Source organism: Pseudophryne corroboree, chromosome 2, assembly GCF_028390025.1.
Source record: "Pseudophryne corroboree isolate aPseCor3 chromosome 2, aPseCor3.hap2, whole genome shotgun sequence".
NCBI lineage: Eukaryota > Metazoa > Chordata > Amphibia > Anura > Myobatrachidae > Pseudophryne > Pseudophryne corroboree.
In genome coordinates, this window is record NC_086445.1 from 683383205 (window position 1) to 683403523 (window position 20319).

Genomic DNA, 20319 nt, shown 5'->3' on the forward strand with positions numbered 1-20319 from the left:
AGGGACCTTGTCTTTATCCAAACTTGGCCAGATTGGCTCTGATGGTGTGGCTCTTGAAGCATCACTCCTGAGAGCCAAAGGATTCTCTGAGGCGGTCATTCAAACTATGTTGAAAGCCCGTAAGCCGACGTCTGCTCGGATCTATTATAGGGTATGGAATTTTTACATTCACCTGGTGTGCTGATGAACTATGATGCGTACAGATTCAAAACATCCAGAATCCTGGCTTTCCTGCAACAAGGCCTGGACTTAAGCCTTCGTCTGGCCTCCCTCAAGGTTCACATATCTGCCTTATCGGTGTGGTTTCAGAGAAAATTTTTGTCTATTCCTGACATTCATACATTCACTCGGGGTGTGTTATGGAATCAGTCTCCCTGTGTCCTTCCTGTGGCTCCATGGGATCTGTCTGTTGTCCTGAATGCCCTGGAAGAGTCTCCGTTTGAACCTCTGAGTCGGAGGACCTTAAATGGCTCACAGCCAAGGTCATGTTTCTGCTGGCTTTTGCATCAGCTAGAAGGGTGTCGGACTTAGGCTCTTTGTCCTGTCATCCACCCTTTCTGATTTTTCCCCGTGACCGTGCAGTTTTTAGAACTCACCCTGGTTTTCTACCTAAGGTGGTGTCATCTTTCCACCTTAACCAAGAGATTGTGGTTTCAGCCTTTATCTCTTCTGAATTGTCCCTCAAAGAGCGGTCTTTGGATGTCGTGAGGGCTCTCCATATATATGTGGAGAGAACTGCCTCTATCAGGAGGTCAGATACCCTGTTTGTAATATTTGGTTTCCACAAACGTGGCTGGCCTGCTAATAAGCAAACCTTGGCCAGATGGATTAGAATGGTGATTGCACAAGCTTCTGCACAGGCTGTACTCCCAGTTTCTGCTGCTATTAAAGCCCATTGTACTCAGTCTGTTGGACCTTCTTGGGTGGCCCTCCATGGCGCGTCCGCAGAACAGTTGTGCAAGGCGGCTCCGTGGTCCTCTATGAACACGTTCATCAGATTCTATGCCTTTGATACTTCTAACTCCCAGGATGCTTCCTTTGGACGCCGGGTTCTTATACCTGCTAAGGCGCGTCCCCTCCCTTGAGGAACTGATTTAGGACATCAACCGATGTTTTCCCTGTGGAACACAGTGTACCCCGCTGCAGAAAAAGAGAGTTTATGGTAGACATACCATTGTTTACTCTCTTTCTGCTAGGTACACTGGGTTCCACAGGGCGCCCACCCTGACGATCCAAGCTTCTATGAGTTTGTATGGCATTAGCCGCTGGTCCCTTCTCCTGTCGTGAGAATGTGGTTCTATGTGACTAACATCTGCCTTCTCTCTTACCTGCTCCTACATTGGACTGGTTAATGAAACTGAGCTCACAGTGCCTGGAGGCGGGGTTATAGAGGAGGCCCCACAATGCATCCTGGGACAGCCTAAAGCTTTAGCCTATTGGTGCCTCTCTGGATCAAGATCCACAATGCACCCCATGTTTTCCCTGTGGAACCCAGTGTACCTCGCAGAAAGAGAGTTAACAATGGTTTAGTCTACCATAACACTCCTTTTTTCTCTATCTTAGAGCAAATAAAAACAATTATATTAATTTGTTCTTAGATTTTAGTTACATATCCAGACAACAAAGTTGAGCTGTAGTGGTTTTGTTTTGTTTTGTGATGAATTTATTAGTACAGTATGAAAATGTTGCCTTTCACAGTGATGCACGGGATGGAACTGCTTAGCATATTTAAATGTTAATTTTTCTGTGCATATGTAAGCTATATGGCAGATTTCATATTTAATTTGAAAGTACCACATATTGGCCCTCATTCCGAGTTGCTCGCTCGCTAGCTGCTTTTAGCAGCCGTGCAAACGCTAAGCCGCCGCCCTCTGGGAGTGTATCTTAGCAGAAGTGCGAACGAAAGGATCGCACAGCGGCATCAAAATTATTTTGTGCAGCTTCAGAGTAGCTCCAGACCTACTCCTAGCTTGTGATCACTGCAGACTATTTAGTTCCTGTTTTGACGTCCCGAACATGCCCTGCGTTCGGCCAACCACGCATCCGTTTCCCCAGCCACGCTTGCGTTTTTTTATCTGGCACGCCTGCGTTTTTCCGCACACTCCCTGAAAACGGTTAGTTGACACCCAGAAACACCCACTTTCTCTCAATCGCTCTGCGGTCAGTAGTGCGACTGAAAAGCTTCACTAGACCTTGTGTGAAACTACATTGTTCGTTGTAAAAGTACGACGCGCGTGCGCATTGCGCCGCATATGCATGCGCAGAAGTGCCGATTTTTTTTTACCTGATCGCTGCGCTGTGAACGAAAGCAGCTAGCGATCAACTCGATTGGGCAGAGTGAACAAAGAGAAGTTACTTCCAAACAGTTACAATTTACAGAATAGTGTGCTGTGAAAACTTTATTATAACTGGCGATTGTTTTTTTTTTTTTTGTGATTTGTAACTTCTACATTGGTATAATGAAAAACCTGTCTAAAATGTAGCTGAGTAGTTTCTCATACTTTGGAATGTATAGATTTAATTAATAAATATAAATAAATTGCTGGTTAGTAAAATGTAATTTTTTTTTGTGCTTTTATGTTCACTTTCTGGAGAATTGCCCTTATGTGCAAATACGACTCCTTTGTGTTCTATGTAATTTTACTAAATTTAGAGCACCATTTAACAAATACAGTAGTCTTAATAAGAGCGGCTTATTTTTTTATTAACACAGTGATACTAATGAAAATGCCGTTGGTGTGTAACAGTACTTACCATTTTGGCGAGGTCCAGCGACGCTCCCCTTTCAGCAGTGTCCTCTGCTCTGCAGCTGGCAGCCTATCACTGCCAGCGACGGGCTTCTGCATACCCTCCAACTGTACCTTTTTAATAGGTGCAGTACCTTTTTTTTTTTTTATGGTCTGTACCTATTTTTGGCTCTCCAAACTTCCATTGAAAGTATAGGAAAAGGGGCGTGGCAACGCCCCCTTTACACGTGGCCATGCCCCTTTTTCTAATTTGTACCGATTTTTGTGTGTAAAATGTTGGAGGGTATGCTTCTGTACATGCGCAGTCACACAAAAATTAAAAAAGTTTTTATTGTCTCATAAACAGTTCCTAGAAGCATATTTCTCAATAGTTATGTACACACACAACCCTTATAATTTTATTATATTTACAGATTCCTCCAAAACTTGGTCTAGTACTAAGGACATTATTTCTCACAGATATTAGTGCATCTTTACCCTATACCCGAGGTAAAAAAAAATGCGGTCCTCAAGGCACCATACTGGGCCAGGTTATGAAGATATCCATGGCTCAGCTGGAGTAAAAAGCACTTGGACTCATAGGTGTGCGCAGGAGATGACACAGGGGTGCCGCTCTGGGACTAACCCCCTCCACCGGGTAACGGACTATCTCCACCACCCCTTGCTGTGGGACATAGACTGCTCACCTAGTAAGCAGTCTATGTCCTAGATGGGTGGGTGGGGAGGTGAGAGTAGACCATAATGCGGTGGGGGGGGGGGGGAATTCCAGAGCGGCACCCCCATGTCGGCTCCTGCGAACACCTATGCTTGGACTTAAGCTGGGTGCACATCTTTGCGATCACTCACAGATTTTTTTTCCCTGTGACCTGTACACACTGAGCTAGGAATAGCTCAGTGTGTACATTTTTCTATGGGGATTGGGAGGTGCGGTTTCCCAATCTGACCGTTGCAGGAGCGTTTCAAATCATATACCTGCTAACGCTCCTGCATACACATGTACAATCATCGGTGATTGGGCTGATGATTGTATAGGTGTGTACCCAATATTAGAAAGTGCAATCATTCCCTCTGTTATGTTGTGTAATTGTTTGTTACTGATGCAATAATTTTTTGTCATTTCAGATTTTATTATGAGTGGTTATCATTCACATTGTATTTTTTATATATATTAAAACATTGTCCTATGCTTATTTTTGGATTCTGTTTTCTGAACCATAAAACTCGCTGTTATATTTCCCTTGTACCTGGCACCAATACTTTGGTGTCTCTTCAACTCTTCATGCACCAAGCTCTCACAGGCTGCATGATAAGTGACTCGGTATATTCAGTCATTACATTTGTACTACTGCAAATAGCAGCAGTGAGCAGAGATGAGGAAATCTGACGTGATTGGAATTGTGAAGGAATTTGTGCTTAATGTGTTGCTATGCAATTTGTCTTCATTTGTGTAAAAAAATTGGATACAATGATTTTGCAAGAAATTAGAATAAGCAAACTCACGTGTAGCATAATTTGTATTAATTGATTCATCCAATAGCCACAGTACTTCTATATCACTAGTGACGTTTCCTGGTTTGTTTGTTTTTTTGTTCCCCCCCCCCCCTATCTTTGTATATTATAATAATGAAACATAGACTACAGATGTGACAGATCTTTTGTGAATGAAGAAAACTGCTGTACATTGTTATATTTCTTGGGAGAAAGAAAAAAGTAAGTGTAATGTAAAAGTTGCCATAGCAACAAGGCTATGTAAGTTTAAGGCGTTTATTGTTCATACAATGTACCAACCAATCAGCTCCTGTAATTTTTCAAACACAGCATGCAGTGTGGCAGTTAGAAGCTGACTGGCTCATAATTTATCTCTCTCCACTTTATCTCTTTCCAAGTTTTTATAAATGTCTCCTAATGAATTTTAAAAATAAATGACCTCCAGTGGTCACATTGCCACACATCATGCCGACCCTAATCGCATATGTACTTACATATGCCATGAGTACCGCAAAGGGCAGCTCTCCTGATAAGAGCTGCCCTTTGCGATGGCCGCCGGTCCCTGAACTTCCAGGTTTGTGACCCTGGAGTCCATCTGCACATGCACATCATACTTGCCTACTTTTGAAAAAGCATTTCAGGGTGACTGTGAAATGAACACCTATAAGCGTGGACGTGTACTGCTGCATATGAGCGGCGTGTCATGAAAATGACTTACATCAAAAGGTAAATGAGCCCCAAAGTTAGTATACTGTATACACATATACTGTAAGTGGCCATGAGAAACCTTATTTAAAATGAATGTAGCCATAGGGATCATTGTGCCTTATAACCAATACAGGGAAATGGCGCTGATGATCCCATTTGAATGTATATATCTCGAATTTATCTTTTCCCCAAGAATGTAACAGCTACATAATGTGGGTAAGGTAAAATCAGGGAGATTCCTGGACTATTCAGGGAGTGAGGGAGATTGCTGCTATTTCAGGGAGTCTCCTGCAGAATGAGGGAGGGTAGGCAACTCTGATGCACAGTGATGCGGCGGCCGCGGGGTGTGCTGGGAGAGATCTGATTGGATCCCTCTGACAGCACTGATGCAGAAAGAACATAGGCATTTTCCCATTAGTACATCCCGGCCGCTGTGTGTCAGTCTTTCAGAAAGAGCGACAAAGAGAAATGTTTTCTTGTGGGTGTAAAACATCTAGAGCCTCAATCATGAAACACTTTGGATAGGATTGGTAACTGTTTGTAGACTGTTTTTCCAGTATTTCTCTTACGTCCTAGAGGATGCTGGGGACTCCGTAAGGACCATGGGGTATAGACGGGCTCCGCAGGAGACATGGACACCTATAAATAACTTTTAGTATGGGTGTGCACTGGCTCCTCCCTCTATGCCCCTCCTCCAGACCTCAGTTAGATCCTGTGCCCAGAGGAGAAGGGTGCACTGCAGAGAGCTCTGCTGAGTTTTCTGTGGAAAAAATAATTTTGTTAGGTTTTTTATTTTCAGGGAGCACTGCTGGCAACAGGCTCCCTGCATCGTGGGACTGAGGGGAGAGGAGCAGACCTACTTAAAGGATAGGCTCTGCTTCTTAGGCTACTGGACACCATTAGCTCCAGAGGGAGTCGGAACACAGGTCTCACCCTGGGGTTCGTCCCGGAGCTGCGCCGCCGTCCTCCTCACAGAGCCGGAAGATAGAAGCTGGGTGAGTATGAGAAGCAAGAAGACGTCAAAGGCGGCAGAAGACTTCAGATCTTCATGAGGTAAAGCGCGCAGCGGTAAGCTGCGCACCATTGCTCCCACACACAGACACACAGAAAGCACTGATGGGTGCAGGGGGGGGGGGGGGGAGACGCCCTGGGTAGCAATAAACCTCGTTTTTGGGCAATAAAAGGTCACATTAGGCAGCAAATAGATGATCCCCCGCCATTTTATTAAAATTGAAGAGGGACCGAAGCCCGCTGCTGGAGGGGGTGGAGCTTGATCCCTCAGCACTAACCAGCGCCATTTTCTCCACAGAGGCTGCAGAGATCGCTGGCTCCCCGGACTCTCCCCTGCTGAACACTTCAGAGGGCTGAAAAAGAGGAGGGGGGCACATTGGAGCGCAGTGAGTGGGAAGATTGGCATTATAGAATAATATAAAAGCGCTGTCTGGATTTTCCAGTGTCAGTTTGGCGCTGGGTGTGTGCTGGCATACTCTCTCTCTGTCTCTCCTAAGGGCCTGGTTGGGGATTTATCCCCTTATAGGTATATCCCTGTGTGTGTGGGGTGTCGGTACGTGCGTGTCGGCATGTCTGAAGCGGAAGGCTTCTCCAAGGAGGAGGTGGAGCAGATGAGTGGTGTGTCCCCGTCAGTAGTGCCGACTCAGGAATGGATGGACATGTGGCATATGTTGAATGCAAGTGTGGCATCTTTACAAAAGATGCTAGATAAAGCTGAATCCAGGGAGGCATCAGGGGGTCAATCCTTGGATTGGACCGACTCATAGGGCCCGTTGGGGTCTCAAAAGCGTCCCTTGTCACTAATTGTGGACACAGGTACTGACACAGACTCTGATTCCAGTGTCGACTATGATGAAGGTAGCTTGCACCCTAAGGTGACAAAGAGTATTCAGTGTATGATTATTGCAATAAGAGATGTGTTGCATATTGCTGATGAACCCTCTGTTCCAGACACGAGGGTACACATGTTTAAGGGAAAGAAACAGATAATAAACTTTCCCCCATCTCATGAACTTAACGAGTTATTTGAAAAAGCTTGGGAGACTCCAGATAAGAGGCTGCAGATTCCCAAAAGAATTAATATGGCATACCCTTTCCCTACACAGGACAGGGTACGTTGGGAATCCTCTCCCACTGTGGACAAGGCTTTAACACGCCTGTCCAAGAAAGTGGCGCTGCCGTCTCCAGACACAGCGGCCCTCAAGGACCCTGCGGACCGCAGGCAGGAGACTACATTAAAGTCTATTTATTCACATACTGGTGCTTTGCTCAGACCGGCAATTGCGTTGCATGGGTATGTAGCGCAGTTGCAGCTTGGACAGATACCCTGTCGGCTGACCTTGATACCCTAGATAGGGATGCTATTTTGTTAACTCTAGCCCATATTAAAGACGCAGTCTTGTATATGAGAGACGCTCAAAGGGACATTGGGTTGCTGAGTTCCAGAACCAATGCCATGGCTATTTCAGCGAGACGATCCTTATGGACCCGCCAATGGACGGGTGATGCGGATTCGAAAAAGCATATGGAGGTTTTACCCTATAAGGGTGACGTGTTGTTTGGGGATGGGCTCGCGGACCTGGTTTCCACAGCTACCGCGGGTAAATCAACCTTTTTACCTTTTATTCCCCAACAGCAAAAGAAAACTCCACAATATCACATGCAGTCCTTTCGGTCGCAAAAGTCCAGAAGAGGTCGGGGATCCTCCTTCCTTGCCAGAGGTAAGGGTAGAGGAAAGAGAACACCTGCTTCGGCTGGTGCCCAGGAACAGAAGTCCTCCCCGGCTTCTACAAAACCCACTGCATGACGCTGGGGCTCCCCTGCGGGAGTCCGCACCAGTGGGGGCACGCCTTCGACTCTTCAGCCAGTTCTGGGTCAGGTCAGACGTGAATCCTTGGAAATTCGAAGAGGTGCCCCCACGCCGATTTTTCAAGTCGGCCTTACCAACTTCTACCCCAGAGCGGGATGTAGTGTTAGCTGCAATTCAAACGCTGTGTCAACAGCAAGTAATTATCAGGGTTCCCCTGAACCAACAGGGAAAAGGGTACTATTCGACCCTCTTTGTGGTCCCAAAGCCGGATGGTTCGGTCAGACCCATTTTAATTCTAAAATCCCTAAACCTGTACTTGATAAGATTCAAATTCAAGATGGAATCGCTTTGAGCGGTAATAGCCAGCCTGGAGGGGGGGGGGATTTTATGGTGTCACTGGACATAAAGGATGCTTACCTTCATGTCCCCATATATCCCTCTCATCAGGAGTACCTGAGATTCGCTGTACAGGATTGTCATTACCAGTTTCAGACGTTGCCGTTTGGGCTTTCCACGGCCCCGAGGATTTTCACCAAGATAATGGCGGAGATGATGGTGGTCCTGCGCAAGCAAGGAGTCATAATTATCCCATACTTGGACGATCTCCTGATAAAGGCGAGATCAAAAGAGCAATTGCTGAGAAACGTGTCACTCTCTCTGAGAGTACTCCAGCACACGGTTGGATTCTCAATCTACCGAAGTCACAGTTGGTTCCAACAACTGGACTAGCGTTCCTAGATATGATACTGGACACGGAACAAAAGAAGGTTTTTCTCCCGTTGGAAAAAGCCCAGGACCTCCAGAACAAGGTCAGAGACCTGCTAAAGCCAAAAAGTGTCAGTTCATCAATGCACTCGTGTTCTGGGGAAAATGGTGGCAGCCTACGAGGCCATCCCCTTCGGCAGGTTCCATGCGAGGACGTTTCAATGGGACCTTCTGGACAAATGGTCCGGGTCCCATCTACAATTACATCAAAAGATAACACTGTCCCCCAGGGCCAGGGTGTCTCTTCTATGGTGGCTGCAAAGTGCTCACCTCCTAGAGGGTCGCAGATTCGGCATTCAGGACTGGGTTCTGGTAACCACGGACGCGAGGCTCCGAGGATGGGGAGCAGTCACCCAAGGAAGAAATTTTCAAGGACTATGGACAAGCCAGGAGTCCTGCCTGCACATCAACGTGTTGGAATTAAGGGCCATATACCACGCCCTTCGACAAGCGGAGAGTCTTCTTCGAAACCTATCGGTGCTGATTCAATCGGACAATGTCACAGCAGTGGCTCATGTGAACCGCCAAGGTGGGACAAGGAGCAGAGTCGCGATAGCAGAAGCCACCAGGATTCTTCGCTGGGCGGAAAATCACGTAAGCGCTCTGTCAGCTGTCTTCATTCCGGGTGTGGACAACTGGGAGGCAGACTTCCTCAGCAGACACGATCTCCATCCAGGAGAGTGGGGACTTCATCAAGAAGTCTTTGCAGAGATAACGGGTCTTTGGGGAGTTCCTCAAATAGACATGATGGTGTCACGCCTCAACAAGAAGCTTCGGAGGTATTGTGCCAGGTCCCGGGACCCTCAGGCAATAGCAGTAGACGCTCTGGTAACGCCATGGGTGTTCCAATCAGTCTGCGTGTTTCCTCCTCTTCCTCTCATCACAAAGGTGTTGAGGATCATAAGGCGAAAAACAGTACAGACAATACTCATTGTTCCAGACTGGCCTCGAAGGGCCTGGTACTCAGATCTTCAGGAGATGCTCACAGAAGATCCTTGGCCTCTACCTCTAAGGGAGGACCTGTTGCAGCAGGGGCCCTGCATGTTCCAAGACTTACCTCGGTTATGTTTGACGGCATGGCGGTTGAACGCCGGATCCTAGCTGAGAAGGGTATTCCGGAAGAGGTCATACCTACTCTAATAAAGGCTAGGAAGGGGGTGACGGCAAAACATTATCACCGTATGTGGTGGAAATATGTCTCTTGGTGTGAAACCAAGAATGCTACTACGGAAGATTTCCATTTGGGTCGTTTTCTCCACTTCCTACAGACAGGAGTGGATATGGGCCTAAAATTAGGCACTGTTAAGGTACAGATTTCGGCTTTGTCGATATTCTTTCAGAAGGAATTGGCTTCTCTTCCAGAAGTCCAGACTTTTGTAAAGGGAGTGCTACACATCCAGCCTCCTTTTGTGCCCCCTGTGGCACCATGGGACCTGAACGTGGTGTTGCAGTTCCTAAAATCACACTGCTTTGAACCCCTTAACACGGTTGAGTTTAAATTTCTCACCTGGAAGGTGGTCATGTTATTGGCCTTGGCATCTGCAAGGCAGGTTTCAGAATTAGCGGCCTTGTCTCACAAGAGCCCCTACTTGATTTTTCATGTTGATAGAGCGGAATTGAGGACTCGTCCTCAATTTTTACCTAAGGTGGTTTCTTCATTCCATATAAACCAACCTATTGTGGTGCCTGTGGCTACGAGTGACTTGGAGGATTCCAGGTCCCTGGATGTAGTCAGGGCCTTAAAGATTTATGTAGCCAGGACAGCTAGAATTAGGAAAACAGAGGCTCTGTTTGTTCTGTATGCAGCCAACAAGATTGGCGCGCCTGCTTCAAAGCAGACTATTGCTCGCTGGATCTGTAACACGATTCAGCAGGCGTATGTTATGGTTGGATTGTCGTTACCACATTCAGTAAATGCCCATTCCACTAGGAAGGTGGGCTCTTCTTGGGCGGCTGCCCGAGGCGTCTCGGCATTACAGCTTTGCCGAGCAGCGACTTGGTCGGGGTCAAACACTTTCGCTAAATTCTACAAGTTTGATACCCTGGCTGATGAGGACCTAGCATTTGCTCAGTCGGTGTTGCAGAGTCATCCGCACTCTCCCTCCCGATTGGGAGCTTTGGTATGAACCCCATGGTCCTTACGGAGTCCCCAGCATCCTCTAGGACGTAAGAGAAAATAAGATTTTAAACCTACCTGTAAATCTATTTCTCTGCTGGATGCTGGGCGCCCGTCCCAGTGCGGAAAATCTGCAAGACTTGTATATGGTTATTGCTTACATAAGGGTTATGTTACAGTTGGAATCGGTCTTGGACCGTTGCTGTTGTTTGTTCATACTGTTAACTGGTTATGTGTATTCCAGGTTATATGGTATGATTGGTGTGGGCTGGTATGAATCTTGCCCTTAGATTTACAAAATCCTTTCCTCGTATTGTCCATCTCCTCTGGGCACAGTTCTCTAGCTGAGGTCTGGAGGAGGGGCATAGAGGGAGGAGCCAGTGCACACCCATACTAAAAGTTCTTTATAGGTGCCCATGTCTCCTGCGTAGCCCGTCTATACCCCATGGTCCTTACGGAGTCCCCAGCATCCTCTACGGACTAAGAGAAATAGATTTACCAGTAGGTTTAAAATCTTATTTTTTCAAGGTCTCCATCTATGCAATCTAGAAATGTGCCTAAGTATGCAGAGAGAAAGTGCACCTAGATTCTCCACTGAAATGCATATATCCCAGCAGTTCTCTGTTGCAAATTAGAAGTGTGGTTGTGTCCACATGGGAGAGTGGTCTAATCACAGCAACAACTAGTCCTTGGTCATAATCCATGATTCAACAACGTTTTTAGGCTGGGGGGGATAAGGTATAATTTCATTCTGCACCTCTAAATCAGTAAATGTCGCCCACTCAGGGGCAGCTGGAATTACCCGCCACACCACTTACCTGATGAAAAAAAAAAAAAAAAAAAAAAAAATATATATATATATATATATATATATATATATATATATATATATATATATATATAGAGAGAGAGAGAGAAAAAGTAAAGCGGTGGCACTCATGCAGTCTTTCAATTTGTAATAAAAAGGTATAGGTTTATATCTTCAACAGCGTTTCGGGGTTAAACCCCCGTCATCAGGGACAGCACATCACAAACACATAAATGAAGTACAACACTTATATAGCAAGGACAATCATAGCCACAATTGTTTAATCATACTCATCTGTCCCACGCCGCCGGTCCCCATCAATCCCCTACCAGTGTAGTAGGAACTTCCTGGATGACGTGACCCGACGGTGCCGGACAGGCGGACAAGCGTCATAATGCTGGTTGCTTAGTGATGCACTATGGGCCTAATTCTGAGTTGATCGCAGCAGCAAATTTGTTAGCAATTGGGCAAAACCATGTACACTGCAGGTGTGGCAGATGTAACGTGCAGAGAGAGTGCAGCGTTTAACCCCGAAACGCTGTTGGAGAAATAAACCTATACCTTTTTACTGCAAATTGAAAGACTGAGTGCCGCCGATCTACTTTTCTTACATGGGGCTAACCTGACTAACCCACGGAGGGCACCGCAGCAAGTATTCAATAAATCCCTAGTGGAGTGCCGGGTAATTGCTGAATATTTTATATATATATATATATATATATATATATATATATATAATCTCTGTCTCTATCTATCAGGAGGGGTGGCCGGAAGGGTGGGGCTTAAGGGGGTGCTCAGGGAGAATATGGGAGGGACATATGATGTGGCAGGTGAGAAGTGCACAGGGGTGGTCCCAGAGAAGGAACAGCCCACAGTAACTAGCCACACGTTTGGTGCAGTGGGGCGGAGGGCTTTGGAGGCAGGAAGAGAAGGGCTGTGGGGATTCAGGAGGTAGAGCAGCAAGAAAGGGAATTGTCTCCGATATGACACTGCCCACTAACCCTAGAACTGTGCCCCGTGACCCAGAGCACTGACTGGCACCTCTCAATTTTTTGTTGTGGGAAGAGGGAAGCTGCCCTCTTGCCATCCTCTTGCTACCCCCCCCCACCCCCCTTCCCTTCCCTTCCCCTCCATCAGTGTGCCTTCGTCTCTGGCAGTGAATTTGTATAACTACATGGCCCAGTAGCCAAAATGCATGGCATTCTTTCCATCCCATTATTTAAGTTGTAGAATCTCACTTTGCTTAATTAAATCTTGGTTTTGCAATGGTGCTCAAATCTAATTATACTGAGGCATGTACTTTGTACGCATCAAGGGCCACCCTCATTCCATACAACTTCTCCCAAAGAATGGTGCAATTTTCTCCTTCACAACAGCCCTACAGTGTTATCATTTTATTGAAATAATGATATGTGAAATGTTCCCAACAACAAGTCCGAACTGTTGAGGGGATTGTGGTCACAGGTAGACTTTCTCCACATTTGGTGGACCTACACTAAGCCTTATTTTGGGAGTAGATAGACTTCTCAACTTTCTTGGAAGCCTTTATTCTCAAAGATCTGTGGATATCCTGTCTTTCTTATCCTCCTCAAAACCAACTAAGTCTTCCACTGCTTCTCACTGGAAACATGTAGGTCCCCCACCATTCTCTGTAGTCAATACCCACATCTGGCTATTAGAATGGCAATGTTCTCAATCGCACTACAGAGCCTTGGCTGGCAATGGTCCCAACTTCCTTGTTCTACTATGTCATTTCCTCCATCCAGCTGCCAGGTTTTTTGACTTGTCGTTGGTCAACAAAATAGCCGCTCTTCCCTGCTACCAGGGCCAGTGATGGTTTCCTGATTTGCTGTGATCTGATCGGCCTTACTTGTGGGGGAAGCAGTCATGATTCTGACTGTTGGTGTCCTGGCAGTCAGAATACCGATGCCAGAATTCCGACCCTATTCTGAATGCAGACACCGGCATCCAGAAGAGTACATCATCCTGGCGCAGGAATACCGACAGCCGGGATCCTTAACGAGGAGAGACCGCCCCGCGAGTCAAGCTAGCCGTGGGGAAGGGGGGGTTATGTTTAGGCTGCGGGGGGAGGGTTAGGGTTAGGCTGCGTCCCAGGTGGTTAAGGTTAGGCTGTTGGGGGGGGGGGGGGGGGGTTAGTGTTTGGCACCAGGGGGGAAGTTAGGGTTAGGCTGCTGGGAGGGGGGGGTTAGGGGTTGGGGAGAGGAGGAATACCCCTCACTCACCCCTGTCGGCTTCTTATAATAGGGATCCCAGCGTCTGTATTACGAGTGCTGGGATCCCATGTGCCGGTAAATCATACTACTCCCACTTGTGGATGATCTTTTGTTTGTGACTAATTTCTGATCCTGGACATCACTGTCCGCTCCTGCCCCTGATATTGAACTGGATGCATCCACCAATAAATTTATCTAGCTTGAAGGAATGGTCTGCCAATACAGTATTGTCGTAACACTTGCATGTGAAATACACAGAAATAAATATTTATCCTTTTCATGATTGATCAGATCTCTTATGAAATTTTGCGCTTGGCTTTTTAGAGACTATAGATAGAGGAAGGTTAAAGGTCACCCTTCCCACATCTAGTAGATTAATAATTTCCTTTCTTTTCTACCCTGCCCCCCTTTCCCATCATCCCCATTGATTATTGAAGATTATCCATCCCCTGACCCTCCCTTCCCATTCATCATGTATGATTTGAAAAGATATTCAGTATGGACCATGTACCTTGTACCATGTCCAATTATTATCTTTGAAAATAGAAAGTACACATTATGGTGTGTGAAAGCAAATCATTAGTTGTGGCTGTTATTATCATCCTCTGCATTTTCCTTATATCATACAATTTATTTTACACCAAACTGATATTATAAAAGCAAAGTCATAAACAGAATGATTTATGTAAGAAATACACTTTATTCTATATTATTGTATCTGTAGATGTTTCCAAAGCCCAGTCACTTAATGAGAATGTTTAAAAAAAATGTCTACTAACCTATTTGTGCTTTGTAAATTAACAGATATCTCTACCAAGCTGGCCTAAAATCTAGTAACTAATCCACCAAATCTCTTTAGCAGATACTGATAGAGGAGAGTGCATTACATAAGAAGATGCAGAGCACCCCAAATTATCTGTGGGAGTTGGATGATAAATTAGGACAAGGGGCCACTGCCACTGTATACAAGGCACGGAATAAGGTACAACTTGCTGTTTTCTAAATCTACATTTTTGATATTTACTAAATAAACTAGAAGAATCAGTGGTATGGTTTGTATAATTGTAAACTTAAAATGTAACATTATATTTGATTTATGATAAAATGGTCTTATGTGCTATAAATCAAGGATGTCACATCTTTAGTGAAGTGCTTAATAACTTTAGGGTAATAACCTAAAGTTATTACCTTCAGACTACCCACCCACCCATTTATTTGATAACACGGAGGATGCACCATGAGACCCAGATCCTGAAAGGGACATGTCCAAATCCAAAAGCCGTGGACACACCCCCTAGACAAAAAAAATAAAAGTGGAGTACTGTGCGCAGCACCATAGGCCCTGCTCCGGCAAAAGTTTATAACACAGGAGTTCTATTGTGCATGTGCGCCAATCAGACCCCTCTCTGGGGATTTGTGCATAAAGTTGCCAGAGGATTCTATAGGCAAAGCCATTTATAGCTTGAGAAATATAGAAATTGCGGAAAACCTCCAGTAACAGCAGTTTTCTGAGGTTTGATCGCATTTTATGTTCGTACATCCCTCCCAATAGATCTAAATATTTAAACCTCAAAACATCTGGAGTCAAATTAGATCATTAACAAGTAATAATAAATGTCAATGATTTTTTTTGCAAATATTTTTTTATTTTTTATTGAGCATTTGTACAAAATTACCTCAGATACAGAAAATAACATGACATGAAGTAGAATCTTTTTGTCACTCAGAAAGCTATATAGCAGATGTCAAAACTTTATGGTAAAATAAGGAGAAGGCTAGTAGTAAGAAGATAAACATACTTTCATGTAACAAATACTACAGTATAACAAAGCTTTTGATGCAATACAGACAAGACAGTAGAGAGAAAGAAAAGGAAGGAAAAATTAAAGACTAAAAGGAGAGTAAGAGGATAGGACAGAAAGAGAACTTCGCAACTCCAGGATAAAAGGTGTGTGTACTAACATACCTCCCAACTGTCCCGATTTTCGCGGGACAGTCACGTTTTTTTGGGACTGTCCTGCTGTCCCACCCGCGGGCCGCAGTGTCCCGCGGTGGACGTGGGGCAGTTGAGAAGCTCCTGCACTCGCTGCTCTGCTTAGCATGCGCATAGCGTCTATTCAGTCTATTCAGTGCAGACAGAGGGAGAGAGGGCATGCCAGCAGCTCAAAGAGCGCTGGGCATGCCCCCTCAGTGACGAAAACGGGGTGTGGCTCACGATCGCAGGCTCTCCTGTGAAGCCACACCCCCTTTCTCGTAGGCTACCCCCCTTTTCGGGCGGGAGTGCGCAGTTGTCCCTCTTTAACCACTTGCCTGGCATGGTCACATCAGATGCGACCATGCCTGCAAGTGCTCTATCTGACCTGGTCGCACAGGATGCGACCAGTCAGATAGAGAGTGTTAGCAGTGGCAGGGAAGAGAAACTTCCCTCCGCTGCTGCTGTCAGAGGGTCCCTCTGCCTCCCTGCACTCTCCCCCACTGATTGCTGTGCTGCAGATCACTGCTGATCGGTCAGCACGGCAGGACCCTCCCCCTCCAGCGGCTGCAGACAATGGCAGCCGCTGGGTAGTGTAAATTAACCGTCCCAAGCCACCCACAGACCCCCCCTTTATACCTGGAGGCTGTCCCGGCTTTCAAAATGAAAGCCGCTATGGTCGTGATGTTCCAATGGTTGTGATATTCCCGATCGATGTTTGAAAAAAATATTTTAAAACATATATTATTTTTTTTAACTAGAATCATTTGGGATAGCGTTAAAGTCATGTTCTTCACCTAATTCACTCACAATTTCGGAGCGGTTTTTGCCGAAATAAATCGTCAGTTAAGTGGTTAAAGGTTAGTAGTGTTGGGAGGTAGATACTAATATTATATGAGTGAAAAAAGGGGGGCTCTCATTGTCTAACACTTTAGCGATTTATTATGAGCTGATTATTTATAAACCAGCCAGGGGTACCAAGTAGAAGGGAAATTCTGAGTCTGAGATGCTAGGGAAGAAACAAGATTGTCCATGGTAAAATAATGTTCCATCCTAGCACACCAACTCAGACATGGAAGGGACTACACTAGACTTCCAATGCACTGCTTTAGAGGCACTGAGAATGTGACTGAGGAGAGTTTTTTTTAAATTGGGATTGAGGATGTCCCAGAAGGTTCAATAGCCAAAAACTAGGGCAAGAAGGCAGGTCCTCTCCCAAAACGAGACCAGCCGTTTCTATTACTTTTTGCCAATAAGGTTTAATAAGTGGACATTCCCACCAGATATGCAAGGGAGTAAATGTCAATTATCTAGTCTGACTATAGTCCCCATTTTTGAATTCTATATACTTAATAGTATACCCCTTTCAGGCTAGCAGAACTATCCCGGGTTATTGCATGTAAATGCGCAGCAGCCCGGGATTTTACTTGGTCTGAAAGGGTTGCTGCGCGTTCACTTGCAATAACCCGGTATATTTTTGCAAGGCTGATATTTTAACTTTTCTGAATGTGCTGTACTGTGAATCCGCCCATGTCACGTGGTCACGCCATTTCTACCCAGGTAGTTACCCAGCAATGTCAATAGGTAACCCTTGTTGATGCGACCCGGGACCTGTTCACAATGTAGGAAGAGCTGGTGCTTGGAGATGATCTCCAAGTGCCTGCACTGCATCTGTGTGCAGTGACGTCACAGACCCAGCAATAAGCCATGTCCTGCCACAAGTCTGAAAGGGGTCTCTGCCGGGTCGCACCCGGGTTGGACCAATGTACAAAATCCATGGTGTGAGTCTGCTTTTGTAATCTGAAAGGGGTAATACTGTAGATATCCTTTAGGTTAATATTACTATTGCAGCCTGTACTCTACTCACCCCTCCTACCCCATACCTGCATGTGCTGAGCATTACCCACCGACCCCTATGTCTGTATGTTCTGTATTCTACTCAGCCCTCCTCCCCCATATCTGCATGTGCTGAGCATTACCCACAGACCCCTATGTCTGTATGTTCTGTATTCTACTCAGCCCTCCTCCCCCATATCTGCATGTGCTGTACTGAGCACTCCCCCTACCCATGTCCGTATGTTCTGTATTCTACTCACCCCTCCTCTGCCATATCTGCATGTGCTGCATAGCCAGATTAAGGGGGTATGTAGGGCATACTGTACCCCGGGCCCCGCTTTGTCAGGTGGCCCCCGGCCAGAGCACACTGACATCACCTTTCCCACTTAAGCAGCAGTAGAACCAACAACCAGAATGCGAGTAGGACAGTATGCAGTGCAGGCAGAGACACAGGAATATCATGTTCCATGAGCTACCAACAGAGCTTTCCACCAGAGGAGAGATAGGAGGGTGGAGTGAGCTGTAAGTGACACAGGGAACCCAGCGTCTCCTCCTCCCTGCTTGAGTGTCTGAGTCCTGTGTAAACTGTTATGCAACTAAACCATTTGAGTCTAGAGATACAGACACACACAGAGAGTCCTGTCCCAGTGTGTAAGTAGTACAGAGGCTGCTGCTATTATTGCATGTGACAAGATAAATTATTTTATTTTTCTATGTGTATTTTAAGGTTAAGTTGTCTTTGTTCCACTAGAATAATTTTTTTATAAAATAGTTATCTTTCAAGGGTGGATTTATAAACAGTACCCAGACATTATTAAACTATCAGTTTAAAACTATTATACACCATTGGTTTAAATTTATTATACACAATCCATACCTCCCACCATGACTCATTCCAGGAGGGATAACATGCTCTCTACCTGGACTTCCTTCTTAATTTATGATTGCAATCACCTGTGTTGAAACACCTTTCTTATCAATTAAATAAATAGTTCAACACAGGTGACGCCAATCATATATTAAGTGGAAAGTCCAGGTAGAGAGCATTTTGTCCGCGTCCTGGATTGGAACATGTTGGGAGGTATGCAAAATGTAATATCCCCCCCCCCCCTTACCTTCTACCGGGGCCCCCGTGTCTTAAGCGACCCGGGCACCCCCAAGGCTGAATCCGGCCCTGATGTGCTGTACTGAGCATTACAAACCCCCCCCCCCCCCCCCCAATACTTGCCTACTCTCCTGGAATGGCCGGGATGCTCCCGAAAATCGGGTGACTCTCCCGGCCCCCCGGAAGAGCAGGCAAGTCTCCCGATTTCTAATGTGTCCCCACCCGACCAGCTGCCCATTTAGTGAGTAAAGTGGGCGGTCCGGTCAGTCGATGACGTGATTCTTGCTGAATCGCGTCATCATAGTCACGCCCCCTGCTGTATAATGTCGGTAATCGCTGCATTACAGAGCAGGGGGCGTGGCTTAAAGTATGCACCATGATAACCCTGTCTCTGTTCTGCCTCCGCCCACCCCTGTCCCGCCTCCATCCCACCTCCTATACGTGTCATAGCCCTGCCCCGTCCCCCTGCTGAGCCGACCTGGCTGCTCTATCCCGGAGAGAGCAGCCAGGATGTCGGCATGTATGCCCCCCCATGTCTGAATGTTGTGTATTCTACTCACCCCTCCTCCGCCATACCTGCATGTGCTGTACTGAGCACCCTCCCTACCCATGTCTGTGTGTTCTATATTGTAAAAAGGGGGGGACCTGGACTGCACATCCTATTACTAAAGATATCAAGAGGTGCTATCATGCTGAGGCTTCTAATACTATGCTGGAGGAAGAGAGATGCAGATGCACACTCTTAGCACTAAGAACACTGATAGTAAAAATAATTTAAATAAACCCTCGCAATTAACATGGAGTATAATTGAAGAAACTTAAATTATACTCCATGTTAATTGTGAGGGTTTATTTAAATTATTTTTACTATCAGTGTTCTTAGTGCTAAGAGTGTGCATCTGCATCTCTCTTCCTCCAGCATGTTCTATATTGTGTTCCTCCCTCCCCACTAGTTATCTTGCCTTTGCCTTTCTCCTGTTCCCCTCTCTCGCCTAGGGGGGGTAATTCAGATCTGATCGCAGCTGTACGTTTTCACACAGCGAGCGATCAGGTCCAGACTGCGCAGACGCATTGGACAGCTACAACGGGCATCGCCGGACAGCAACGGGATGGTGCGAAGGATCCATTCGCACGGGCGTACGCAAGGTGATTGACAGGAAGAGGCTGTTTGTGGGTGGGAACTGACCGTTTACAGGGTGTGACCGGAAAAACGCAGGCGTTCCCAAGCGTTTTGAGGGAGGGTGTCTGACGTCAGTTCCGACCCCGATCAGCAGGATTCAATCACACTGGAAGAGTAGTCCTGGGTTGCGCAGAGACTGCGCAAACTGATTTTTAGCAGCTCTGCTAACACATAGGAACTCACACTTGCACAGCGAAAATACACTCCCCCTGTAGGCGGCGACTATCTGATCGCAGGACAGCAAAAAACGCAGCCCAGCGATCAGAGCTGAATTACTCCCATTGTCCATTGACACTGTCAGTGGACAGGAGGCGTCACATTGGCAATTGAAACAGGTTCCTCTAAGGAGCTGGGATCCATACGCCACTTTAAGGGCGATGGTGGTGTATCCATGGCAGTGACCTATGGTGGGTACCCACATGGAAGGATTTCAGCTAACACTGAAGCATTAGCTTGTACAGTGTGCACTTTCCTATTCTATTTTTTTTTTTTTTTTTTTTTTAAGGATATAATGGGTCTGGATAATAGGGTTGACAGTC

The 20319-nt window shown here is 46.0% G+C and overlaps 1 protein-coding gene across 1 annotated transcript in view; it reads left to right on the forward strand.

The window, feature by feature from the left end:
* The window catches only part of IKBKE (inhibitor of nuclear factor kappa B kinase subunit epsilon), a 162480-nt gene that overhangs the window by 13437 nt on the left and 128724 nt on the right, over positions 1–20319 (forward strand). The window contains exon 2 of the mRNA XM_063955165.1: positions 14550–14669. Coding sequence (XP_063811235.1) covers positions 14583–14669 — 87 coding nt within the window. The 5' untranslated portion in view covers positions 14550–14582. The remainder of the gene's footprint in view (positions 1–14549; positions 14670–20319) is intronic.